The sequence below is a fragment of the Ostreococcus lucimarinus genome, chromosome 20 (genome assembly GCF_000092065.1).
Source record: "Ostreococcus lucimarinus CCE9901 chromosome 20, complete sequence".
Classification (NCBI taxonomy): Eukaryota; Viridiplantae; Chlorophyta; class Mamiellophyceae; order Mamiellales; family Bathycoccaceae; genus Ostreococcus; species Ostreococcus sp. 'lucimarinus'.
The window spans coordinates 203,124-228,458 of NC_009374.1; the positions used below are offsets into that span (position 1 = coordinate 203,124).

The window sequence follows — 25,335 nt, forward strand, 5'->3', positions numbered from 1 at the left end:
AGCGACGCCATGCGTCGTCCGCGCGTGCTCTTTTGCGGTCTAGAATTCGAAGACGGCTACGCCCACACGCGCGCGTACGTCGACGACAACGATCTCGACGTGGACGTCGCGCGATGCGCGCGCGAGGACGTCGCGCGCGAGATCTCGCGCTGCGATGTCGCCGTTCCGCTCATGACGAAACTCGACGCCGAGCTGTTGAAAATCGGCGCCGCCGGCGCGCTGACGCACGTCCTGCAGTTCGGCGTCGGGTTAGAGGGCGTGGACATCGAGTGCGCGACCGCGCTGGGCGTCACCGTGGCGCGGATCCCTTCGGAGAAGACGGGGAACGCGACGAGCACGGCGGAGCTCGCGGTGTACTTGGTCCTGGCGGCGCTGCGACGTCACGACGCCATGTCGGCGAGCGTGCGGAGTCGTAAACTCGGCGCGCCGACGGGGAACGCGCTGAGCGAGTGCGAGGTGATGATACTGGGATGGGGGGCGATCGGGGTGAAGATTGCGGCGCGATTGCGCGGATTTGAGTGCGCGTTGACGGCGGCGCGTAAATCAAAGTGGGCCGAGGACGAGAGCGATCGATGTGGGATACCGTTGCGAGCGGTGTGCGGGACGAGCGACCGGGATGGATTGCGTGCGCTGTTGCGCGCGGCGGACGTGGTGTGCGTCGCGTGCACGCAAGATCCGTCGAACGCCGGGATGATCGACGACGAGTTTTTGGCGGCGATGAAGCCGGGCGCGGCGTTGGTGAACATCGCGAGAGGGGGCTTGTTCGATCGCGACGCCGTGTTGAAAAGCTTGAAAAGTGGGCATTTGGGTTATTTAGCGAGCGATGTGGCGTGGAGTGAACCTGTCGATCCCGAGGATCCGATCGTTCGGCACGAGCACACGTACTTCACGCCTCACATCGCCGGAGTGACGCACTCGAGCTATAGAATGATGGGGGAAATAGTCGCGACTAGCGCGTCTCGCTTGGTCGAGTTTAGGAAATTAACCGATATACAGGTTGTGAATTAAAACAACGTTCTATCTACAGCGTGGTTTCTACTCCTCCCCGAGCGCGCTTCGGTGCAGCGCCTGAACCGACGCTGGCATGATGCCTCCCCGCTTCCCGACCAAAAATCCTTGTCCGCCGACCGCCGCGTTGACACCGGCGTCTTTGTACTTCACCCTCCCCTTTTCTTTTTTACCTTTCTTTTGATACTTGTGCTCAGCGCGTTGTCGCTCTTTGGTTCTGCCCGTTTGGATTCCGAGCGTCGCCATCATGTCATCCAAAACCGCGGCGGCGAGCGGGTCGTCAGGCACGCCGTCATCGTTTTTCGACTCATTGCGAGCGCTAGGCTCGATCGCACCGGCGCCGTACCCGGCGACCGCATCTTCGCCCACGCGCGACGCCCCGAGCGGGCCGTCGTAGCCATCTGGGGCGACGCAATACAGCAGCTTTCCGCTGATGTAATCCTTGAGCACGGCGCGACCGGCGCGAACTTCGTCCGGTCTATTGCCTTGAACGGTGTACCCGCGCGCAGCGCAGTACGCCCGCAGGAATTCGCGAGCGGTTGCGTTTCTCCCTTGGTCTTCATGGAGCGCGGGTAATGGAAGCGTCAAGTTGTACACGTGTTCGATGGTGGACCTCGGAATACGTTCGGCGATGATTTCGATCGGCTTGGTGACATCCGTGAGACGATCGACGGGTATGACGCCGTTACACACCAAATGCGCCTTTGACGTTGAGAATGTCGGAAACACGAGACCTGGGCAGTCGGCCAGAAGCAAATCGTCGCCGAGCTCGAGGGTTTGAAAGTGCTTCGTTTTACCGGGCGTGGCGCTCACGCCCGTCTTCTTCGACGCCACGATGGCGTTCACCGTGCTCGACTTGCCGACGTTCGGGTAACCCACCATACCGACCACGACACGGTTCGCTTGTGGGCCTTTACGTTTCACTCGAGTCGAACCCATGGCCTCCACCGCCGCTTCCGCGCGCTTTTGTAGAATGTCTAAGAGCTCGGCGCGGGACCAAATGTGCGCTGGATCGGCGGCGTCGGCGCTATCGAATTGCATCTGATGGAGCGTCTCAGCGTGCGCATCCGCGGCTTCACGCGCAGCTTCCGCCTTCGCGCTAAGTTCCGCGGCGAGCTCCATGGCGTCATCGTCGATCTCGTCACCCGCGTGAAGGGTCAATCGCCTGTTTGTCTCCTCGAGCTCCTTCGCCGTCTGCGCCGCCTTGGCGGCGATTTGTTCAGCCTCAATCTCCTCGTACGCCGCCTTAGCGGACCAAAACAAGAATGAAATCCCTTTGGCGTTGAAATACTCCGCCCACGCCCGGCGAAGTTCTTTACTGAGTAAATCCGCCTTGTTCAACAGCAGCATCGTCGCCTTGCCCGGATTCAGCTCCTTGACGTACGCCTCCAAATCCTCGCATCTATAAAACAACGGATCTCGCGCGTCCACCACTTGCACGACGACGTCCGATCGCTCGCACACTCGCCACAACTGTCGCCAAATCTCCAAGTTCTTCTCGAACGGCGTCAGCGAGCACCTCGAATCTTCCTCGACCGCCGCCAGCGCGCGCCGCCACTCCAAAAACCCGCGCCGTTCGTTTTCATCCACCTCCTCCGCTCGCATCTCGTGCGTCCACGCCGGTCGTCTCGGCACGCTCAGCGCGTCTTTATGTAGCGTTTCCGCCTCCCCCCGCGCTCGCGCGCGCGCCGCCGCATCCTCCATCGCCGTCTCGTTCGTCGCGCCGCCGCCGTCTCGTCCGTCGTCGCCCCCCGCCACCACCGCCGCCCGCTCCCGTCCGCGCGCCGTCGTGAAGTCTCGATTCGCCAGCGACGCCAGGTGAAAGAATTCATCCAGCTCGCTCCGCTCGAGCACCGATCCGCTGCCGTCCGCGCGATTTATGTCCGTCGTTCGCGAGTAGTTCATGAAATCGCCCGCCGTGGACTCGTGCGCGCCGTACGCCGTCTGTCCCGCGCCCGGCGCCTCGCCGCGGCGCTTGGACCTCGCGAGCGATCCTCCGAGCGCGCCCTGCCTGGGCGCGCGCCCGCCGTCGCGCGCGCCGCCCATGCTCGCGTTCGGCGACGCGGCGATGTGGCGGCGGCGCCGCACTTCCGCGCGCGACGACGCGACCGCGCGACGCGACCGCGCGCGCGAACGCGCACGACCCGCGAGCTCACGAACGCGCGCGCGCGAGGACGACGCGCGACGCGCGCGAGTCCGAGGCGAGATGGCGACCAAGGTGCAGCGCATCATGACCCAGCCGATCGTGCGTTTCGACGCGACGCGACGACGCGCGCGACGACGCGACCGCGACGCGACCGCGACGCGCGACGCGACCGCGCCTCGACGCGACCGCGACGCGCGCCTCGACGCGAGCGCGACGTCGACGGGACGCGCGCGGACGCGAATTCGAGAATTCCTCTAGGGTAGCCGCGCCGCGCGTCGACGCGAATCGAACGAAATCGAGCCGACGCGACGGACCGAACGACTGACGACGGCGCGATGACGCGTCGCGCGGACAGAATTTGATCTTTCGGTTCCTGCAGACCAAGGCTCGGGTGCAGATTTGGATGTACGAGAATCCGGACACGTGCGTCGAGGGACGAATCGTCGGCTTCGACGAGTACATGAACTTGGTGTTGGACGACGCGGAGGAGGTGACGGAGAAGAAGTCGCGTCGCGTCGGCGTGGGGAGGATTTTGTTGAAGGGGGATAACATCACGTTGATGCGAAACGTGAGCAAGTGAGCGCGCGCGCGCGCGACGCGGATGTAGCTTTGTTAATCGTAAAATCACCGTAGGAAGGATTCGCCGGGCGCGGCGGACGCGCCGCGACGCCACACGACGACGCGCGTCTCGCGTCGCGTCGATCGCGTGGATTCGCGCGAACATGACGACGCCCTCGACGTCGCGGCACGCGCGCGAGCCGTCGATGTCGTCCACAGACGCGTTCGAGCACCAAAACTTTAACGCCGTGGATTTCATCAATCGAGTGCTCCCGGACGAACGCGCGCTCGCGGGCGTCGATAAGATGATCGCGAAGCTCCGCGCGCGCGTGAAACTGGTGGACGCGGAAATATTGGGCGCGCTGCGAGCGCAACACGGGAGCGAAGCGCGAGCGAGGGACGATTTCGAGGTGATCGTGAGCGGGATCGACGCGCTCGCGGAACGCGCGACGGAGACGGAGAGAAAGGCGGCGGCGACGGAGGCGAACGTGCGAGAGATATGCGCGGATATAGTGCGATTAGATAGGGCGAAGAATCACTTGACGAATTCCATCACGACGCTGCGACGGTTGTCGATGTTCGTGAGCGGGATGGAACAGTTGGAGTTGTTCGCGTTGCGGAGGCAGTACGGGGACGCGGCGAATTTGTTGCAGGCGGCGTCGCAGTTGGCGACGCACTTCGAGGGGTACTCGCAGATTCCGAAGATTGCGGAGTTGCAGGAAAAGTATCGCGGGGTGAAGAATCAGTTGCGCGCGGCGGTGTTTGATGATTTTCACACGACGTGGCTGCCGCACGTGATGGACGGCGACGCCGCGGCGCAGAAGAAATTACGCGACGCGTGCCTCGTCGTGAACGCGCTCGAACCGAGCGTGCGCGAAGAGTTAGTCGGCAACCTCACAAACAGAGAGCTGACCAACTACGCGTCAGTTTTCAGCGCGCACGAGAGTGGAGATTTCCTCGGTCGCATCGCGAGACGGTATGATTGGATCACGCGACAGTTACAATCGAAGGAGTCCATGTGGGCGGTATTTCCAGCGCATTGGCGCGTGCCACAACTTTTAAGCGTGTCTCTTTGCAAGCTCACGCGCGCACAACTCGCGGAGGCGCTTGATGCCCGCGGGCCGCACGACGTACAAAAGCTCTTGCACGCGATGCACGTCACCATAGAATTTGAGATGGAGTTAGACGAGCGTTTCGGCACTGGCGCGGGTGTGGAAGACGACGAGCTCGAAGGTGACAGTGCGTCGGCTTCGATGCTCCGGCAGAAACTCGAGCGCGCTGAGCGCGAGAAACAGACAGAAAACTTGCGCGGAGGGCGCGTCCTGCCCATGGATTCGGCCGCGGAAGCCGCGGCGACGTTCATGTTTCGGGGGAGCGTTGGATCGTGCTTCGAAGATCATCTCGCCGATTACGTCGCACTCGAGCGACGTCAATTATTTGAGCAGATCAACGAAAGTATTCGAAACGAAACTTGGCAGGGTGACGAAACAAACCCACGAATTTTGGCGAGCGCGACGAGCGTGTTTTTGAACATAAAGAAAGTGTTCAAGCGATGCTCCAATTTGACGCGCGGTAAGACGCTCTTCGCCGTGCACCAGGTGTTCGTACAAGTTCTCATCGCGTACGCCAAGGCTTTGAACGAACGCATCGACGTCGCAGCGTTGAACGCGACGGACGCTCGCCGTCCCGAGGCGCAGCGAGCGGCGGAAATCAAGTGCATATGTCTCATCGTCAATACGGCTGAGTATTGCAACGAAACCGTCGGTCCACTCGGTGATTCTATGGTCAAATCGTTGGAAGACAATTTCAAGGAGAAAGTCGACATGATGGACGTCGAAGATGCGTTCAGCACGACACTGTCTGAGGCACTGAACAAACTCATCGGCGTGGTGGAGGCGAAATCAAACCTCGTCTCTGGGATGCTTCGCGTGAACTGGGGCGCGCTCGACGTCGTCGGCGACCAGAGCGAGTACGTAGACACGTTCGAACGCGCTATTGCGCACGCGATGCCTGTGCTTCGCGCTTCAGTGAGCGACATCCATCACACATTCTTTTGCGAGAAACTGGCGTCGTCAATCGCGCCGAAATTGTACATCGCAGTGTTCAAGTGCAAGCGCTTTTCGGAAATCGGCGGTCAGCAACTTTTGCTCGACATGCACGCGGTGAAAGCAATTTTACTGTCCTTGCCCGCCATAGCCGCTGCCGGTACGGACGTCACCGCCGAACCATCGGCGCCGCCGATGAGTTACGCGAAGATGATCGCTCGCGAGATGGGCAAAGTCGAAGCGCTCGTGAAAACTATCCTCTCCCCGAACGACGGATTGGCGGAAACGTTCAAAGCCCTCCTTCCCATGACAGCCAACGCCACGGATTTCAAAGCTATTTGCCTGCTCAAGGGCATGAAACCAAACGAAATCTCCGAGCCCCCGTTCGGGCTCTTCGCCTCGGTCGGCGCTCCCGCCAGCTCCAAGCCGCTCGAGGATTTACCCAACGTCCCGAACAGACCCAAGGCGCCGCGCATGGACAACGTCACCGCAAAAATGTCTGGCATGTTCAAGCAGGGCACCAAACAATAGCTCGACCGTTCCTTAGCCGTCTGTACGCCGACGACTGCCCCAACCGTCGCCACACCATGCCCGACGACGACCTCGCGTCTTCCGTCACCCAACGCTTCGAGGCGCGCCTGCGCGACGTCTTCCCGTCCACCGCGCTCGCCGACGCCCTCGAAAACGTCCGCGCCATCGCGCTCGACGCCGACGAAGACGCCGCCGACGGGGATTTCGAGAGCGCTTTTTCAACGCTCGACAGCGCGCTCAAAGCGCTCGCGTCGAGCGATGTTCCCGACTCGCACCTCGACGCGCACGCGCAACGACTGCGTTTGCGCGCGTTCGTCGCGCGCGGGCGCGCGGCGCTGGCTCTGGGCGACGCGGAGGCGGCGCTCTCGCTGAGCCACGAAGCATTCGGCGAGAGCGCGTTCGACGGCGGCGACGCGGCGACGACGACGGAAGTCCTTCGCGTGAACGCGATGGCGCACAGCGCGCTCGGGAATCGCGAAGCGAGCGTGTTGGTGTGCGTGGACGCGCTGGCGCGCGGGTGCGACGTGAGCGATGGGTTTCCGGAGGACGCGGCGACGGACGCGCGGCGGCGAAGAGAGGCGCCGTGCGATACGCCGCTCGATCGGTTCGTCATGCTCGTCATGCGCTTGAATCGCACGGATGAGGACAGACAGAGGATCGCGGGGGCGTTGGAGATGCTAGAGCGAGGCTTCATCGTGGATTCGAGGGATGAGAGTGGGCATAACGTGCTTTGGGGAGCTTTGATGGGAGCCGCGGCCGTCGCCGCGGACGAAGGCGCCGCGGCGGGCGAGGAAACGGTGGCGGTCTTGCGCATGCTTCTCGAACGAGGCGCTCGAGCGAATCAAAGGTATGATTCCGGCGAAACGCCGTTGCACTTGGCGGCGTCGAGCGGGGTCTTGGGCGCCGTCGCGGCGGTGTTGGAACACGGAGGCGATCCAAACGCTCGCAACGACGACGGAAGAACGCCGCTGATGCTCGCGTGCGCGCGCAAATTGGAAGAAAGTGAGCGTCCGCACATCGTTGAAACGCTCGTGAGTTGTGGGACAAACGTTGAAGCTCGTGATTCGAATGGTTTGACGGCGCTGCACATCGCGTGCAAGTGCGGCAACGACGTCGTCGTCGAAGCGTTGCTTCGATGCAAAGCTGACTGGCGCGCGCGAACGCCGAAGCTCGGTGAATCAGCGGTGATGCTCGCGTACACTCACGCGCGTGCTTCAGGAGTGATTGCGGAGATTTTGAAGTACGTCGAATCTCTCGAGGGCGAAGCCGCGATGGTTGGCGAGACTGAATTTTTTCGCGCGACGTCTCCGCTCTTTGCGACGACGACGGCGGCGGTGCGTTGCGTGAAGGAAGACATCGCTCTGGCGAAATGGTGCGAGCGCGAAAAAGAAATAAGTGCGTGCATCGCTAAAGTGAGTGGTGTTACAACCGGGAGTGTTGATTCGGGCAAAATCATACGCTTTCCCGAAGATGCGTCGTGGAGTCCCGAGGCACGACAAGAAGTCACCGCGCTTTATTTCCGGGCGTGCGACTTTGAACTCGACGACGACGATGACAAATCAAACGTCGCCGTTTCGCTGTATCGCAAGTACGGGGACGTTCTGTCCGCGTTCATTCGATTCAATCACGCCAATTTCCCCATGTCACTCGGCGAGTCGTACGCCGACGGAGGGGAAACCTTGCCCATCGATTTCGTTGCTCGAGCGCTTTACGCCTCGAAACAAGCGAGCGGCTCGTCGACCTGCGTCGGCGTATCCTCGAGTCTGACGCCCACCAAACTACATTCACCGGTGTACGTCGCGTTCATGACCGTCATGTCGCTCAGCGTCGATCGCACGTTTCACTACGCCCCGTTCATCACCGACAACGCGAAGGCTTGGTTGATGGCTGAATCAGCGTTTATTTGCGTGAGTCGAGGCGGCGCGTACACCGCGGCGCGATTGCGAGACGCACTGAACGTCCCAACGACGGTCATATTGCTCAGGTCTGACGACGACGCAACGCCGGCGTGTTTTGTGGAAGACGCGACGGTGATCGAGCAATCGAAGTTTCGCGAGACGCGACTCGATTCGCACTCTCACGCGACGTTGCTCGTCGAACTCGTCCCGGGCGACACCGAGTTGCTCGAACTCGCCATTGACAGCTATGGCGGGACCACCCTCACGCTCGTAAACGCGCGCAGTGACGACGCCGAGTGTGGGGCCGTCGCGCGCGCGCGCGGTTTCAAAGAAGACGCTCGCAAACGCGCGCCTTCGTTCGTCGCCTCTGGCCGTCCGTTCGCGTTCTCGCGATGGACCAAATCTCCGTAGCCCCCGTAGCCCCCGTAGCCCCCGTAGCCCCCGTAGCCCGGTAGTCCTAGCGGCGCGCTACACCCCAGGTTCATCGCAGCACACCATGATGACGTCCGCGTCCACGGCGTCGCTCATCGCCGCCGGCACCGTCCTTCGCCGCATCGTGAAATCGTCGTCCCCGCTCGAGTACTCGTAAATCGCCCCCTGCGCGTACTTCACCGCCAGCCCCACCATCGCGCGTCGCCCGTCGTCCGCGTCCTCCAAATCAAACCCCACGACGTACCCATCCTCTCGCCATCCCTCCGAGAACCCGTACGACGCCCATCGTCGCCGCGCGTTCGCCGCCGCGAGCGCCGTCAGGTCCGCCTCCAGCCTCGCGTTCGCGCGCGCGTTCGCCTCCGCCGACGCGATCGCCCCCATCGGGTTGTGCGCCGTGATCGCGAACAGCGCGTGCGTCCGCACGATCGCCGGCACCGCCCGCGCGCCGTCGTCGTCGTCGTCGCGCGCGCGCGGCTTGAAAAACGTCGTGCTTCCGCGCGGCGTTCCCGGGACGTCGATCCACGCGTCGAACGAGCGCGCCCACAGCGCGCTAAGCGCGCCCTCGCGGTCGGTCGCCATCGTCCGCGTCGACGCGCGACGCGGCGCGCGACACGGCGCGCGCGCGAGTCGCATCGTGCGGCGCGCGCGAACGCGAACGCGAACGCGCATCCAATCGATCGCCGCGTCGTCACACGCCGACGCGTCTACCGTCGCGGAGACCGCGGTCGCCGGCGCAGCGCCTCGCAACGCATCGCTCGACGCCTCGCGATGCCGCCGAAGAAGAAGCAGGACGCCGCGCCCGCGGAGGAGGAGGAGGAGGAGCTCTTGGATTACGACGACGTCGCGGACGCGGCGGAGACCGCGGTCGCGCCGACGGACGACGGCGCGACGGACGGCAAGGACGCGGCGAAGAAGGGTTACGTCGGCATTCACAGCACCGGGTTTCGGGACTTTTTGCTCAAGCCGGAGCTGCTGCGGGCGATCGTGGATTGCGGATTCGAGCATCCGAGCGAAGGTGAGATCTCGGTTAAATTAATGGAATTAGAGCGCGCGAGAGTCGGCGAATCGCGCGCGAATCGGCGCGAATCGGCGACGAGGACGGCTCGCGGTGGGGCGAGGGCGCGAAGCGATCCCGAAGCGCGCGCGAGCGAACGTCGAGCGCGAGGACTGACTGCGAATTAACGTACGCGATTGGCAGTGCAACACGAATGCATTCCGCAAGCCATTCTCGGCATGGACGTGCTGTGCCAGGCGAAGTCTGGGATGGGGAAGACGGCCGTGTTCGTCATCACGGTTTTGCAGCAGCTCGATCCGGTGCCGGGCGAGGTCGGCGCGGTGGTGATGTGCCACACGCGCGAGCTGGCGTACCAAATTTCGCACGAGTTTGAGCGCTTTTCTACGTTTTTGGGCGACGTGACGACGGCGGTCGTTTTCGGCGGCATCCCCATCGCCCAGCAAAAGGAGCAACTTAAGTTGCAGCCTCCGAACATCGTCGTCGCGACGCCGGGTCGTTTGAAGGCGCTCGCGCAGGACGGTACCTTGAACCTCAAGAAGTGCGCGCACTTTGTGCTCGACGAGTGCGACAAGATGTTGGAAGCCGTCGACATGCGCGCCGACGTGCAGGAGATTTTCAAGATGACTCCCCACGACAAGCAGGTGATGATGTTCACCGCGACGCTCTCCAAGGAGCTCCGCGCGCTGTGCAAGAAGTTTATGAACGATCCGATGGAGATTTTTGTCGACGACGAAACCAAACTCACGCTGCACGGTTTGGTGCAGCACTACGTCAAGCTGGAAGAGGCGGAGAAGAACCGCAAGTTGAACGATTTGTTGGACTCTCTCATGTTCAATCAAGTCGTCATCTTCGTTTCCAGCGTGCAACGTTGCAAGGCTTTGGACAAGCTCTTGCAAGAGTGCAACTTTCCATCCATCGCCATTCACGGTTCGATGGGCCAAGAAGAGCGTTTAGCGCGCTACAAGTCGTTCAAAGATGGTGACAAGCGTATTCTTGTCGCCACCGATCTCGTCGCGCGCGGTATCGATATCGAGCGCGTGAACATCGTCATCAACTACGACATGCCGTCCAGCGCGGATACGTATTTGCACCGCGTCGGTCGCGCCGGTCGCTTCGGCACCAAGGGTCTCGCCGTCACGTTCGTCGCCTCGTCCGAAGACACCGAGGTCTTAAGCTCTGTACACGAGCGCTTCGAAGTCGAGATCAAGGAGTTACCGGACGAGATCGATCAATCGACGTACATGCCGAGCTAATACGCGACGCGAATCTCGTCGTCTCGAAGACGCTCGGCCCGAGCCGCCCTCGCCTTCGAGACGCCTCTCGTACGGCGCGTTGAAACAAAAACAAAACAACTTACAGAAATTACAGAAAACTTTCACACCCGCGCGCGTTTGATCGATCCCCGCGCCCGCGCGAAGCAGTCGCCGATTCGCTTCGCCTCCGCTCCGTCTCAACACCCTGCGCCCTGCGCCACAGATCGCCTCGCCGCGATGGCGCCCATCGACGCGCGCGACGCGCGCGACGACGTCGCCGCGCCGCACTCGATCATTCGAAGAGTGCTCGCCGCCGCGTCGTCTCCCGCATCGCGCGCGCGCGACGACGAACGCGCGTCGTTTTCGACGTCGCGCCAACACCTAGGACTCGGCTACGGCGCTGAAGACGACGCGGACGACGGGGGAAGCGACGTCGACGGGTTCCACGACGCGAGCGACGTCGTGATGTTCGCGTCCGACGCGAGCGACGCCGAGCGCGGGTCCGGGACGGCGATGACGACGCGGGAACGCACGACGACGCGGGCGCGCGGGCCGAGCCGAGCGCTCAGAGCGGGCGCGGGCGCGGCGGTGGGATCAGTGCTCGTTCTCGCCGCGATCGTCGGCTCGCGCCCGCGAGGAACGACGAGTGAGGTTGCGCTTTCGGTGGCGGACGAGGCCGACGCGCGCGAGGGATGGGAGCGAAGCGACGCGAGCTCGAGGGCGTCGGCGCCGGGCGGTTGGCGTTTGCCTGCGAATTACGTGCGTTCAGAAGCCTGGCGCACGAGCGAGTACGCGTCGTTAGAGACTCAAAGGGACTATGTCATGTCTTCGCTCGGACGGTTTTTCGGGTTGAGCGGGCGTTTAGGCTCGGATTCCGCGTCTTGGAATCCGACGACTGTGATTCTGGCAGACGGCGCGACGCTGCCAAAGGATTTCGACGTTCGCGAAAAGTGGCCCAAGTGCGCGGCGCTCGTGAGCGAAGCACTGGATCAGGGCGAGTGCGGTAGCTGTTGGGCAGTCGCGCCGGCGAAAGTCATGGCCGACCGTTTGTGCATCGCGACGAACGGGGCGGTGGCGTCGCACCTGTCGGCGATGCAGTTGTTGTCGTGCGGCAAGCTCGAAAACGGAACCTTCGACGCGGGTTCGACTTACAGTGGTAGCTGTGACGGTGGATTCCCGAACGAAGCCTACGAAAAGGCTCGAACGAGCGGTATCGTCTCGGGTGGTTTGTTCGGTGACGACAAGACGTGCATGCCATACGCGTTCGCGCCGTGCCAACATCCATGCAACCCGAACCACGTCGCGCAATGCCCGACGACGTGTCGAAATAAGAACGTGAATTTGAGCTCTCAGCGCTACGAGGTTACTTCGCTCGTGACGTGCGGCACGAATGATTTCAATTGTATGGCGCTCGAATTGTTCTACCACGGTCCGGTGTCTTCGTACGTCGGGGACGTATTCGACGAATTTTACAAGTATAAATCGGGCGTGTACTCGCTGTCAAAGGACGTCGCCGCGCGAGGGGAAAACCACGGCGGGCACGTCATGGAGGTTATCGGCTGGGGAACGACGGAGAGCGGCACGCGGTATTGGAAAGTGTACAACTCGTGGTTGAATTGGGGTGATCAAGGGTACGGAAAAATCGCGGTCGGCGAATTAAGCATTGGCGAATCCATCGAAGCGGTGAGGATGTCCACGACGTCGGGCGCGGCGGCGACGACGAGCGAAACGCGGAGTAGTTAGCAGCATGTAACACTACTAGTACAGTAAAAGAATGACACTACGTAATGGTAGGCGCACCACGAAACCAATTAAACCAAGAAGACGGTGTCCTTCAACTTTTGGACCTTGACGGAGAAGTTTTCCGCGTTGTTCAGTCGTTCCATCAAGACGTGGCCCATGCACGCGCTCGGCGTGAAGCAACCACCGCTTCCCTCTTTCGCGAAATCCAAACGCGCGCGCTCTTCGGGAATGGCCAGGCAAAGCGCGGCTTCGCACGCGAGCGCCGCGGTGCCTTTATAACCCGGATCAGCCTTGATGAACTCGAACTCGCAGCAATACGAATCGACCGCCTCGCCCTTTGCGTCTCTACCGTTCGCCACGACGTAGACGTGCGAAAATCCGTTCTCGCGCGTATCTTCGCTCGGACCTTCGCCTTGTTTCGGGAGTATCGTCTTTCGCATGAGCCAGCGCAGCGGAGGCACGACGAACGCCGCGCCGAACGCGCCCAACGTCAACGTGCCGAGAATCGCGTTCTTTTTCGACGCGCACAAATCGGATTCGTCGTACCTAAAGTTCTTCCCATAGCGCTCCGGATTCAGCGCGTACGACCGCGCGACGACTTTCGCGTTTATCCCCGCCATGATGCTCGGCATCGTCCATCGCTTCGTGTCCTCGTCGAACGCCCACGTCCCCTGCGGCGACGGCCATCGCTTCGCCGCTTCGACGTCCGGTTTATCCGCCCACCCCCCCGCGCACTTCGCGAAGAAATGCGGATCCCCCATCCCGCGCGTCTCGCTCTTCGGCTTCGCCACGACGTTCGCCGCGCTCGCGATCGTCCCTCCCGACACGCCTCCCCTCGATCGTCCCGCGTGTCCTCTCGCGACGTCGATCTCCGCCGCGCCGCCGCGCTTCATCGTCGCCTCGCTCGCCAACGCCGTTCCCAGATCCCACGGCACGCTATCGTACCCCACGCACGACACCAGCGCGCACCCCCTCGCCTTCGCCCTCTCGTGACACGTCTCCACCACGTCCCTGACGAACTGCGGCTCCCCCGTGATGTCGCAGTAATCCGTCCCCGCGTCCGCGCAGCTCGCCGCGAGCGCGCGCGCCGCGTCCGCGTCGTACGGCCCCGCGAACGTCAGCACCGTCCGCGCGCGCCGCACCATCGCCTCGCGACTCGCCGCGTCGCGCGCGACGACGGTCGGGAACGTCACCCCGCGCGCATCGCGCGTCGCGTCCGCGCGCGCGCGTATTTTCGCCGCGTCGCGTCCCGCGATGGCGATCGACAGGTGCGGGTACTTGCGCGCGAGGTAATCCACCGCGAGCGCGCCCGTGAACCCGTTGGCGCCGTAGACGATCAGGTCGAACTCGCGCGTCGCGCGCGCCGCGACCGTCGCCATCGAACGCGCCCGCGCGCGCGTCGTCGCGCGTCGATGAGTGCCGACGACGACGCACGCGCGGCGTCGCGCGACATCGCGACGCCGTCGTCGACGCGCGATGGCGTCGAGCTTCGTGCGGCGCGGGCGCAGGTACAGGGACGCGCCCGCGTCGCGCGCGCGCGCGCCCGCGTCGAATGGCGACGGCGACGACGCGAATCGCGACGGCGACGACGCGAATCGCGACGAAAGGCGCGCGCGCGCGTCGAATCGCGACGGCGACGACGCGAATCGCGAGGGCGACGACGCGAATCGCGACGGCGCGGGCGTCGCGGGCGCGCGCGCGGGGCCGCACGGGCGCGCGCTCGTCTCGAGCGGGCACGGCGACGCGGACGCGCTGCTGGGCGGCGGCCACGCGCTCGGGTCGCTCGCGGCGTGCGCGAGCGACGGCGCGAGCGCGCACGCGGAGGCGCTGTTCGGCGCGTGCTTCGTCGCGGAGGGCGCGGCGACGGCGCGGCATCGAACGTGCTGGGTGCGCGCGGGACGGGAGGGGCGGGCGGAGGCGACGCGGACGCTGCCGAGACGCGTCGTCGAGCGAGAGGGGGAGAGCGCGACGACGACGGACGATCGGGCGAGCGAGGCGAGCGAGGCGAGCGATGGGTTGCGAATCGCGTGGCAGTATCGACGATACCTGAGAGAGGGAAGGAACTTGGACGATTCCGGCGTCGGCGCGGCGCGCGCGACGACGACGGCGAGGACGACGAAGAAACGGAATTTGCGCGCGCCGGACGTGTGCCAGACGTACGATTGGACGAGGGAGGAGGATGAGGCGACGCTGCGGGACGCGGACGTTTCGTTCGAACGCTTCGGCGGCGATGAGGGCGACGGCGAGGGCGAGACGGACGCGTGGGCGCGATGTTTTGAGTTCGTGGAGACGTTCGTGCGCGGGTTGAGGGATGAGGAGGTCGGGCGCGTGTTGGTGCAGCCGGAGACGCCGCGAGACGAAGGCGAGTGGGCCGCGTGCGCGAGGCTCGCGCGCGCGCTCAAGGGGTTGGTGCGCGAAACGAACGTCGCGTGCGTGATGATTCTTCCTCTCGCGCTCGCGCCGGCGCGATGGGGCGCGATGATTCGTCACGTCGCGGATTGCGCGATCGACGTGCAGCCGCTCGAAGGTCCGACGAGTGAGATCGAGTCGCTGTTACCCGAGCCGCACCTGTGCGTCGGGCTCGTCGCCGTTCGCAAACTTCAATTTCAAGGCGGCGTGGTGTCGCCGTTGACGCGCATGGATCGCGTGTATGCGTTACAGATGCGGAGAAAGCGCATGGCGATCAAACCGCTGCAGATTCGTCCGGAGGAGGAAAGGAAAAAGAGTGGCGGCGAGTCGGCGTGCGGCGCCGTCGAAGGCGTCGGTCTGGACGACTTTTAGCTCGTAGAATTAGTGTCTGTCATGATGGATCAGTGACATTATTACAGTTTGGCTTCCATGTTCAACGACTTGATGGACGAAGGCGTGATCGTCGCTTCCAGAGCGGCGATGATGAAAATATGGGCGACGAGAAACGAGGCGGCTGTCGCTAAACACGCCGCGGCGGTGTCGAGAACGCTCACGGGCGTCATCCAAAATTGCATGCTGCGGTAAAACGCCGTCATGATGCTCGGTCTAGAATACGTGATCATTCGCACGCTCGACCGTTTCGTCGTCGCGACTTCGACGATCTGTTCGTCTTCGTCGACTTCGTCTGCTTCTTCTTCGACCATTTCTTCGTCTTGCTCCGTCAAAACTTCCACTTCGTCGTCGTCATCGTCGTCGTCGATTTCCTCCTCCGACGTGTTCCCACTCGTCGGACTCGGAATATACGTGCGAAGTTCGAAACGCTTGGCGGGGGTAAAGTTCACCCCTTTCTTTTTCACAGATTTCGCCGCGGCGTGTCTCAGTGCGGATGGCGGCGGATTTTTCAGCGCCGATTGCAGCGCGCTTGCCGGCGACTGTCGTCGCACCTGCACTTTCGTGGGCGGCGTGACATTCTCCGTCTCTTCGATCGCCTTCGTACCTAAAATATCCAAAAGATACATCCGCGCATCGTCGTCGCAAATGTACAGCACGTCGTCTCTGCCACCGTCGAGGAAGAGCTGAATCGTCGCGAATTCCGTCGACGTGATGCCCCACCGCGAGCCACCGTCGAGGATGCTCTCGTGAATCTCTTTCGCGCATTCCAAATTGATTCGACCGATGCGCTCCATGCAGTCATCTGCAATCTCACACGCCTTTTCGTCGTATCTCTGACGGTCGATGTAACGATAAAACTTGGGTCGAACGAGTTTCCTAACGTGCGCCAAAACTCCGCCGGCGGCGTTCCCGCGCGCTTCGCTTACAGCCGCGACCCGCTCGATTTCGGCGTCTTCTCGTTTACTCCGCTCATTCACGACTAAATCTTTGAGATACTTCATCGCCGCGGCGTCTGTGACGTATGAATAGTCAGCGCGACCGCCTTCGATGATCATCTCAATCGTGCGAAGCTCGATATCAGTGATGCCCCAATGCGAGCCGCCATCTTCGATGCTGGCGTGGATCGCTTTCGCGCACGCCAATCCGATCTTGCCTTGAGTTTGCGTCGCGACATCGGCAATGTGACATGCGTTCTCGTCGTACTTGACCCCGTCAATCGTCCTATACTGCGCTTGGCGCGCGAAATTACTCAGCCTCTGCAGTGCGGCGGCGACTTTTCGCCGCTTCACCGTCGGCAAGAGTATCTCTGGCCCGAGGCTCTCTTCGTCCGCAATCAACGCGCCCAGGTGCTTTCGCGCGGCTGCATCGACTTGGAACGTATAATGCCCATCCACGCCACCCTCTACGATCATTCGAAGCGTCTGCAATCCCGCAGGTGTGATTCCATACCTCGACCCCGTCGCCTTGACACTCAGCTCCACAGCCCGCGCGCACATTGAATCTACCTTGCCCTTCTTCTTCAAGCTCTCATCCACGATCGCGCACGCCGCTCGATCATATGACACACCATCGATTACTCTCAACTCCTTCGACGTGCTCCGCGTGGTCGCCAAGGTCACGCGCCGCATCAGACGCTCCGTCACCGTCAATCGTCTTCGCTTCGCCGCGCGTTCGCCGCGCGGCGACGTCCCGCCCCGTCTCTCTCTCTCCTCCGACGCCGCTTCTTCCCCGTCCTCCACATCGCTCCCATCCTCAAATCGCGTCGACAAATTCCGTTTCGTGCCGCTCTTTCTCGCGCTACTTCGTTCTCCACCATCCTCGCCTTCGCCGAACGCGCTCGAAATTCGCGCCGTCAACCACCGCGCGGCGTCGTCCTCCACCTTCACCACGCCTCCAGCGCCCCTTCCGCCACCGTTCGCGATCGCCGTCAGCGTCGCCGCGACATTCGGTTCGCGGTTCGTTTTCGCGAGCTCCCACAGCGCCTCCGCGCGCTCGAGCGTGAGCGGGGACTTGGTTCTTTTCGATTTTTGTCCCGAAGTCAAGATTTGTAACAGACTCTGCACGACATCGTCGTTGTATTTCGGCGTCGACGGGCGTCCGCGCGCGGGCGACGCTTTGCGCGCGGGCGAGCGAGGGGTTTTACGCGTCGTCGGCGCGCGCGCGGGCATGACGGCGCGCGCGGCGCGGTGTGCGGGCGCGGATGTCGGTTGTCTGGCGCAAACGGACGTTTGAAAATTTCAGAAACTTGGAACGACTGATGAAATGTTTGTTGTCTCTAATTACGCGCTAAGACTACGAGGGTGACCCGGGACGACCTGGGCGGGATTCAATCCGATGGACGGTGCCGAGCGCGACGGCGGTTGCTTTTGCGTCGCGCGCGCGCGTCGTCCGTCTTGCGCTCGGCGGCGACTTTTTCGGCGGAGAGCTCGTCTTCGTCCTTCCGGCGCTTGCGATCGAACGCGTGTCCGAGCGCGCCGTCGTCTAAATCGTTGGAGAGCGTGCTCGACTTATCGCGCGATCTGCACGTCGGGTTGCACATCAGTTCCCGGCAATCGTCGATGAGACGGATCGGTTTGTTCTCGAACACCCACTCGGCGAGCGCCCTGTGATGGGAGATACCGTCGATGACGATGCCATCGAAATCGGTGTGCATGTAGCACGACGGCGCGAACACGCCGGCGGTGGCGTGTGACATCGCAGGTTCGAGAACGCGACGCATCTGCGACTGCCATTCGTGCGCGAACGTGACTTGCTTGTGTCGCGTAAAGTCGCCGCCAAAATTGTCGTGCAACCGCATTACGACGGAATCTAGAAGCGCTTGCGAAAAGAATAAGGGCGTTCGCGTGTGAGGGAAGGAATAGTCCGCCACCATACATCTCCACGGTGCGTCCTGATTCACCTCGACGCACGCCTTGGGAAGGCTCTCGCTCGCGTGCCAATAGTCTACGTACTGCTTGAACGAAGCCTCGTCCCACGGTACGTACTTGAGCGAATCATCGGCGGCGCCCTCCGTATCGTTATGAAAGTAATGAAACCCAGCAAACGGCGCACCGACGATTTTCACCGTGCTCCGCGCTATGGCGCTGAACTTTGTGCGAAGTAGTTCCGCCCACTGGTCCACTTGCGCGATCAAACCGATCCCCCCCGCGCTTCGGCCCGCCAAGACGATGACGTCCGCGTCCTCTATGTTGTACGCCCGGACGAGCTCTTGTAAAACAGCCTCGACGATGTGTGCGCCCGAGTGCCACATCCCACTCGCATCAGCCTCGTCAGATCGCCCCATGTACACATCACCCGAGCAATACCCCACGGTGACCATGTTGGCTCGCGAAAACGGCAAATCTTCGCCGTCGTCGTCCGCCGTCACCGCCTGGATGCCTCGATCAAACACGATCTCGTCCGGCAACAGTTCACTCGATCCTCTTTCCGTCCCAGAGCGTTCGGAGCACTCTGGGGCGTTCGTGCACTCGCCACCGCCTTGCAACATCACGACCCACGTCTTAGACGTCGCGAACTCGCGCGCGCTTCCCGATCCCCCGCTCGAATCTCCCGCGCGCGCGACGCTCCCCCGCTTCGCCGACGGATACTCGTCGTCTACGTTTCGCACGCGTATGGGCGCGAGATTGACGTAATACGCCCCAGGAGTCCCATCCAAGCACCTCGCCTTTGGATATCGCTCCATGTCCAATTCCATCTTCTCCGCCGTCAATCGCCGCACGCCGCTCAACCCCGACGTCGCCTCCCGCTCGTGATCCCTCGCCGCGTGCCTAACGCTCACGACGTCAAACAACTTATTCCCGATCGACGCGCCCGCCATCACGCACAGCGCCGTGGCCACCGTCAGCAAACCGACGCCCGCGCCGACGCTCCTCGTCGACGCCGGCTTCAGCGTCCGCGCGCGCGCGCGCTCGCGAATCGCCACCAAGTCGCGCTCCGCGCGCGCGAACCGCGACATCGCGTCGATCGTCGCGTCGCGCGCGCGCGCTCGCGCCCGTTCGCTCGCGCGCGCGCGCGTCCACGAACGATCGTCGTCGCGCAACACCAAACTTTAGTGTTGCGCCTTCGCTCGCGCGCGGCGCCGCGCGCGCGTCGACGCGGCGCGTCGCGCGCGACGCGCGCTGACTCGCGCGGCGCTCGCGACGCTCGCGCGCGGCGTCGGTCGCGCGCGTCGAGACGACGCGTCGCGCACTGGCGTCGCCACTCGCGGTCGCGCGTCGGATGCCGAGCGAATCCTTCGCGAAGCGTTCGCACCGCGTCGTCGCGTCCTGGATCAAGACCTGCGCGCTCGCGTGCTTCCTGACGATCATGTCCGTCGTCGTCGGCGTCGCGAGCGCGCTCAGGGCGCCGCGCGTGCTGGACGAGGGGCGAACGCGTCGACCGTGGCGACATCGGCGCGGGATTCGAAGACACGAATTGCGCGCGCGCGTCGAGGCGGCGCGCGTCAGGGACGAAACGAACGAACAGAAGACGCATTTGTTCGTGTGCGTGCACGGATTGGCGGGAACGCCCGACGATCTGTGCGCGATGGAGGCGAGGTTGTTGTCGCAGCGAGGGGCGGCGACGCATCGAGTGACGTGCAACGCGCCGTTGAATTCGTTCGATGGCGTCGACGCGGGGGCGCGGAGGATCGTGGAAGAGCTGCGGGAGGTGAGGAAAAAGTACCCGGGGTTGCGGAGGTTGACGCTGTACGGGAACTCGTTGGGGGGGATTTATGCGAGGTACGTCGCGGGGTTGCTTTACGCGGAATCGAAGGATGGAACGATGCTGGACGGGTTGACGCCGTGTACGTTTTTGACGACTGCGACGCCGCATTTGGGGGTGGGGCCGTGGGGGTACTTTAAGATCGTACCCGAAGGGGCGCGGAACTTGTGGGCACGGAATCTCGGGGCGAGCGTGGAGGAGTTGACGCTTCGAGACGGGCATCGACGCGCGAGCGGGCGGCCGCTGTTGGCGGACATGGCGGATCCAGAGACGAAGGATCCGGTGGACTTTATCGCCGCTTTAGGGGCGTTCGAGCGACGGTGCGCGTACGCAAACGCTGTGAACGACTTTTTGGTGAGCTACGAGACCGCGGCGATTAGTCCGGAATATTTAGATTCCGAAACCGAACGACGATGGCGCACGCTCGAAAAGCCACAAATCGTCGAGGAGTACGTCGTCGAGGGTTCGCCGATGCCGCCGACGACGACGTCGACGTCGAGAGGGTGGAGAAAGGATAGTCTAGCGCTGCAGCGGCGCATGGCGAGTGGATTACGAACGTTGACGTGGAAGCACGTCAACGTGGCGTTTCCCGGGCCGACGCCGCTGGCGCACAACAAGATTTGCGCGTTGCAGCGAAGCGAAGTCATCGAAAGGCTTTTCAAGGAGGGCGAGTTCATCGTCGATCATCAAGCGAGCTACCTACTCGAACCTCTTCGACGCCAGACTTCGAGTTGAATGCGTTCGCCGCGTTAGATGATGTTGTAGTCGTACATTTAGGGTTACAAGGTTGCTACTACATGCGCGCTCGCGCGAAAAACGGCGTCGTGGTGTCAATCTTGACGGCGTCGCCTCCCTTTCGCGCGCGGCGATATTTCTTCAAAAACTTTTCAATCTCATCGGCGACGAATTCGTCTTCGCTCGAGTGTAGTCCACGCGCCAATACGTACGATTTGACGCCGTGATGGAGCACGAGATTGCTCTGCGGAGCGCCGTTGACGTACGCGTACGTCTCCACCGCCGCCTTGCTCAAGTCGGCGACGTCGCCCTTCAGGTAAAACATTCGTCGGTCAAAAATCGTCTTTTCCAGGTAAAACTGATCCGTGGTGAGCAGTAGCTTGGTCGTTTCAAACGCGCTCGTGGCGCTCTGATGCACCATGTTCAGCCCGACGGCCCAAAAGGGGAGCGAAAAAGACGCGAAGAGCGGATTCGCGGCGTTCCACGCGCCGTAGGTCCACGTGCCCGTGATCGCGAACCACGGCACGCTGAACAGCAACGCCGCCGTGTTCACGCTCTGCGCCGGCACGGTTATCTCCAAAGCCGGCGTTCCGCTCGACACTTTCCGCGCCCGCACTCTCGACCCCGCCGGCGCTCTCAACTCGACGGCGCGTCCGTATTCGTCGACGTTCGGCATCCTCGGCGTCCCGCGTCGCGCACCGACCGCGCCGAACCCCCACGTCCCTCCCTTCGCGCCACTCGCGCTCACCAACGCCGCGATCGCCAAAACCGTCAAAACCGCGCTCGCTTTGACCGCGCCGTTCGCCAATCCTCGTCCGCGCTCGCGCGCGTCGCCGTCGCCGTCGCTCCGCGGCGCCGGCACCGCGCGACTCGTCCACCCGCTCGGCACGTAATCCTCCGACCGCGCGTCCAGGTAGTCGCGCACTTCCCGTCGTTTGTCCCAGTTCGTGTACACGACCCGCGAGTTCGCGCGCGTCTCGACGTTCGTCAGCGGGTCCCGCGCGCGTCCCGGCGCGCTGGACCAAAACTTTTCCAACGCCTCGCGTTCGTACGTGTTCCCGCTGCACGGCACGAACACCGGGTCGCGAAACATCGCGCGCGTGATCGGACACAGCAAGTGCGCGGGCTCGTCGGGGGGCTCGTCGGTCGACATCGCGCGCGCGGAACGGTGAGGAAAGGTGAGAATGACGCGCGCGGTTGTTACAGTCGCGCGAGCGGGACGCGAGCGAACGCGCGATCACGCGTCGTACACGTCCGTCATGTCCGGCATGTCGTCGTCGGAATCGTCGACGTCGGGAAAATAATACGACTTGTCCTCGTAGTTGGAAATCTTCTCGAGCGAACTGAGATCGAATTTGAACGCGGCGTCGGCGGCGGCTTCGTCGTCCTCGTCCATCCACGCGTCGAAGTCGGTGGCGACGAAGCGAGACTTTTCCTTCGTCAGCGATAACCTCGGCCAGTGCGCGCCGGGCGTCGTCTTACGAAATACCACTGTAAACGCGCGCGCGGTTCGTTTGATCTCCGCCTTGCGCGCGGGCGCGACCGCGCCGTACAGCTCGAGCTCGCACTCGAACGCCGCGCTCGCGTCGCTCGCCGACCCATCCTCTTCGGGTTCGCCTTCGTCCCCCAGGCGCGCGACGTACGACACGCGCACGATCGATCGCCCCGCACCGACGCTGTCCGCGTCCTCGACCTCGATCTCGATCTCCCGCGCGTCGCGCGCGTCGAATCGCAGGCTCAGGCTCGCGCGTCGCTGCGCCCAAAACGCCTTCGCCCGTCGTCGTTCCGTCGCCACCGCGCCGTCGTCGCGCGCGTCGATCGTCATCGCCCTCGCGCGTCGCGTCGCGCGATTTTTTTGTCGTCCGTCGCGCGCGTCGCGCGTCGCGTCGTCGCGTCGTCGCGCGCTCGAGTGTCGCGCGTCGTCGAGAAAACGCTCGCGTCGACCTCGAGCGTTTTCTTCGCGCCGTCGCCGCACTCCGCGCCCGCGCGCGCGCGTCGCCGTCTCGCCATGGATCGCGCGCGCGAGCCCGCGGGCGACGCGGGCGGTCGCGCGCCGTCGCTCGACGCGCTCGACGCGCCCGATCGCGCGCGCGACGACGCGCGCGACGGCGCGAACGACGTCGAATGGCGAACGGTCAACGGACGCAAAAATGCGAAATCGTCGCGCGAGCGTCTCGCGCGGTCGTCGTCGTCGCAGTCGCGCGCGGAGGAGATCGCGGACGCGAGCGTCGCGAGGGTGAACGCGTACGAGGCGATCGCGCCGCCGGGAACGCCGACGCGAAGCGAGAGGGAAGGGGAGGGCGAGGGAACGGAGGGACGAGACGCGAGACGACGCGCGAAGCGACGCGCGAGACGAGGCACGCGACGGACGAGCGCGGCGCTGCGCGTGCTGGGAGGCGCGAGCACGGGAGCGAGCGAGGATGAGTACTACGGAGAGGGCGCGGACGGCGGTTGGGGAATCGGAGGGATCGCGGCGCGAGCGGCGGCGTTGGCGGCGGCGACGGCGAGGGCGAGATTCGATACCGCGCGCGAAGCGACGACGACGCCGGATTCGGACGCGGCGGGGCGAGGGAAGGAAGAGGGCGAGGTGGTTCCGTTGATGATGCGGACGTTTCCGCCGATCGGGGGGTCGAGACCGCCGTTGCCGGGACGAGCGACGGTGAGGGCGCCGATGTCGCCGCCGAGGCCGAGACCGCCGAAGACGCCGAAGACGCCGAAATCGCCGACGACACTCGAGCGCACGAAAAGTGGGCGTCACGGAGGGGACGGGGAGGAGAGAGAGCATCAAAACGCGCTGGATTGGTTCTTTCATCAGATGGATCTCGCCTTTGCGGGCGTCATGCTCGCCGTGTACGCGTTTTACGACACGGTGATGAAATTCATAGGTATCAAGGTTTTGCGCGTATCTCAGAGTTCTCGGAGCGTGCGACAGACGGAGGCTCGAGTGGCCGAAGAGCGCGCGGCCGTGGAGGAGTTTGAGGAGATTTTGTCGGCGCGGCAAACCGCGACCGAGGCGTCGTCGAGGTCGCCGTCGGCGAGCGACGTTGACGGCGCAAACCGCACGAGTCGACCTCGCACGCCTCCGAGCGCGTCGACGAGCGCGACGACGTCAAAACACGCGACGATACCTTCGGTTGAGCAGCGCGTGGTGGAAGAACGCGAGGAAGGTGAACTGACGCCGTCGCACGCTTTACGGCGACGACTAAGCTCGAGTCTCGGCGGCGCGTGGGGTGGCGGTGGCAACACGCCACCTTCGTTCCGAGTTGCGCGCGTCGACGAAGACGCGACGCACGCGCACAACGAGCTCGTCTCGTGCGTGGGCTCGCGCGGCGATGAATACATAACTGGAGGGTGGGACGGCACGCTGCGGACGTGGAAGTGGGATCCGACGAAAGGGCTGTCCGGAGGCTTGCCCATGACCGGACAGCACAACGACAACGTCGAGTTCCTGAGCGTCGACGCGAGAGAAGACCACGAGCGACTAGCGATTTCGGGTGGGCGCGATTGTACGGTGCGCATTTGGGACGTCGCGAAGCGATCGCAGCGAAGTCGTATTTACGCGTTTGAAAACATCGCGAGCGGGTGCGTCGACTGGGAGTCGCAAACAGTCGCCGTGGGCTCACGAGGAGGCGCGGTGATGTTGTGGGACGCCGAAAAGGGATCCAAAAAGTGCACGCTTCGCGGGCACGATGGTGAAGTCACATCCATGTGCACGTACGATTGGTCCGAAGGTGGCGCCACGCTTTACGTCTCCGGCGGCGCTGACGGCACGGTTCGCGTGTGGGACGCTCGTCAGCATGTCGCCGTTGCGACGATGACGGAGCATCGTCGACGCGTGTACGCTGTGTGTCCGGGTCCAAAGGGTATCATCTTCGCCGGCGATTTTTCGTCGAACGTCAAGGTTCACTCTTTATCCAACCCGGGCGCGCTACCTCGCTTGCTGCCAAACGTGCCGAGCATGGACGGCTGCGAAGCCCCGATCGCGGGGTTGCAATACGTGAAACTCGACGGCATGAACGGTGGCGGCCTGTTGCTCTCAACCGCTGCTTACTTCCCGCTCAACGAAAACGGCGAGGAATCCGACGACGACGACGCTCCGCAAGGCTGCGTCCACGTTCGCGCCGTCGACGCCACGGGCGCCGGCGTCGGCCCGGTCTCCGACCAAGACGGCGACGGTTATATGTACACCCTGAAAGGCATCGAAGGGTTGCTCACGTGCGCGTCCCTCACCGCCACATCCGACGGTCATCGCATGCGTCTCGTCGTCGGCGCCGGATCTGGCGCGCTCGGCGCGTACGCCGAGGGCGGCGCGCTCAGCGGCCAAACCGCCGACGACGCCTACGCGTCCACCATCGAACGCGCCGACGACTTGGGCGTGGAATCTTTCGACTGAACCGCGCGAAACGACCGAAATTAAACAATCATAGACCGACTATTTTTCTTCAATACGACGCGCCCGACATTCGTT

At 63.3% G+C, this 25,335-nt stretch overlaps 14 protein-coding genes across 14 annotated transcripts; 9 read left to right on the top strand and 5 right to left on the bottom strand.

Moving 5' to 3' along the window:
• Window positions 1-9: 9 nt before the first annotated feature.
• On the top strand, window positions 10-1,008 carry OSTLU_19001 (predicted protein; the record flags this gene model as incomplete). Its single annotated transcript, XM_001422482.1, has 1 exon — window positions 10-1,008. The coding sequence occupies one exon, from the start codon at window positions 10-12 to the stop codon at window positions 1,006-1,008; it is 999 nt and encodes a 332-aa protein (XP_001422519.1).
• A 402-nt stretch (window positions 1,009-1,410) lies between these two features.
• On the bottom strand, window positions 1,411-2,682 carry OSTLU_2179 (predicted protein; the record flags this gene model as incomplete). The annotated part of the gene is made up of 2 exons (XM_001422647.1): window positions 1,411-2,015; window positions 2,154-2,682. Coding segments are annotated over 2 exons (1,134 nt in total), but the record flags the coding sequence as incomplete, so codon positions are not given.
• Window positions 2,683-3,214: 532 nt separating this feature from the next.
• Window positions 3,215-3,734, top strand: OSTLU_29422 (predicted protein; the record flags this gene model as incomplete). Its single annotated transcript, XM_001422483.1, has 2 exons — window positions 3,215-3,253; window positions 3,510-3,734. The coding sequence occupies 2 exons, from the start codon at window positions 3,215-3,217 to the stop codon at window positions 3,732-3,734; spliced, it is 264 nt and encodes an 87-aa protein (XP_001422520.1).
• A 184-nt stretch (window positions 3,735-3,918) lies between these two features.
• On the top strand, window positions 3,919-6,288 carry OSTLU_43793 (predicted protein; the record flags this gene model as incomplete). The annotated part of the gene is made up of 2 exons (XM_001422484.1): window positions 3,919-5,232; window positions 5,311-6,288. 2 exons carry the CDS (start codon window positions 3,919-3,921, stop codon window positions 6,286-6,288), a joined length of 2,292 nt encoding a protein of 763 aa, XP_001422521.1.
• A 611-nt stretch (window positions 6,289-6,899) lies between these two features.
• Window positions 6,900-8,664, top strand: OSTLU_29424 (predicted protein; the record flags this gene model as incomplete). The annotated part of the gene is made up of 1 exon (XM_001422485.1): window positions 6,900-8,664. The coding sequence occupies one exon, from the start codon at window positions 6,900-6,902 to the stop codon at window positions 8,595-8,597; it is 1,698 nt and encodes a 565-aa protein (XP_001422522.1). The 3' UTR covers window positions 8,598-8,664.
• A 1,145-nt stretch (window positions 8,665-9,809) lies between these two features.
• On the top strand, window positions 9,810-10,886 carry OSTLU_89708 (predicted protein; the record flags this gene model as incomplete). Its single annotated transcript, XM_001422486.1, has 1 exon — window positions 9,810-10,886. A coding segment is annotated over one exon (1,077 nt), but the record flags the coding sequence as incomplete, so codon positions are not given.
• Window positions 10,887-11,804: 918 nt separating this feature from the next.
• Window positions 11,805-12,539, top strand: OSTLU_5520 (predicted protein; the record flags this gene model as incomplete). Its single annotated transcript, XM_001422487.1, has 1 exon — window positions 11,805-12,539. A coding segment is annotated over one exon (735 nt), but the record flags the coding sequence as incomplete, so codon positions are not given.
• A 158-nt stretch (window positions 12,540-12,697) lies between these two features.
• OSTLU_89710 (predicted protein) lies at window positions 12,698-14,008 on the bottom strand (the record flags this gene model as incomplete). The annotated part of the gene is made up of 1 exon (XM_001422648.1): window positions 12,698-14,008. The coding sequence occupies one exon, from the start codon at window positions 14,006-14,008 to the stop codon at window positions 12,698-12,700; it is 1,311 nt and encodes a 436-aa protein (XP_001422685.1).
• Window positions 14,009-14,120: 112 nt separating this feature from the next.
• Window positions 14,121-15,410, top strand: OSTLU_94067 (predicted protein; the record flags this gene model as incomplete). Its single annotated transcript, XM_001422488.1, has 1 exon — window positions 14,121-15,410. A coding segment is annotated over one exon (1,290 nt), but the record flags the coding sequence as incomplete, so codon positions are not given.
• A 41-nt stretch (window positions 15,411-15,451) lies between these two features.
• Window positions 15,452-17,599, bottom strand: OSTLU_29430 (predicted protein; the record flags this gene model as incomplete). Its single annotated transcript, XM_001422649.1, has 1 exon — window positions 15,452-17,599. The coding sequence occupies one exon, from the start codon at window positions 17,597-17,599 to the stop codon at window positions 15,452-15,454; it is 2,148 nt and encodes a 715-aa protein (XP_001422686.1).
• Window positions 17,600-17,757: 158 nt separating this feature from the next.
• Window positions 17,758-19,248, bottom strand: OSTLU_29431 (predicted protein; the record flags this gene model as incomplete). Its single annotated transcript, XM_001422650.1, has 1 exon — window positions 17,758-19,248. The coding sequence occupies one exon, from the start codon at window positions 19,246-19,248 to the stop codon at window positions 17,758-17,760; it is 1,491 nt and encodes a 496-aa protein (XP_001422687.1).
• A 488-nt stretch (window positions 19,249-19,736) lies between these two features.
• On the top strand, window positions 19,737-20,867 carry OSTLU_29432 (predicted protein; the record flags this gene model as incomplete). The annotated part of the gene is made up of 1 exon (XM_001422489.1): window positions 19,737-20,867. The coding sequence occupies one exon, from the start codon at window positions 19,737-19,739 to the stop codon at window positions 20,865-20,867; it is 1,131 nt and encodes a 376-aa protein (XP_001422526.1).
• A 48-nt stretch (window positions 20,868-20,915) lies between these two features.
• Window positions 20,916-22,692, bottom strand: OSTLU_25853 (predicted protein; the record flags this gene model as incomplete). Its single annotated transcript, XM_001422651.1, has 2 exons — window positions 20,916-21,928; window positions 22,118-22,692. The coding sequence occupies 2 exons, from the start codon at window positions 22,690-22,692 to the stop codon at window positions 20,926-20,928; spliced, it is 1,578 nt and encodes a 525-aa protein (XP_001422688.1). The 3' UTR covers window positions 20,916-20,925.
• A 183-nt stretch (window positions 22,693-22,875) lies between these two features.
• Window positions 22,876-25,260, top strand: OSTLU_19010 (predicted protein; the record flags this gene model as incomplete). Its single annotated transcript, XM_001422490.1, has 1 exon — window positions 22,876-25,260. The coding sequence occupies one exon, from the start codon at window positions 22,876-22,878 to the stop codon at window positions 25,258-25,260; it is 2,385 nt and encodes a 794-aa protein (XP_001422527.1).
• Window positions 25,261-25,335: the final 75 nt, after the last annotated feature.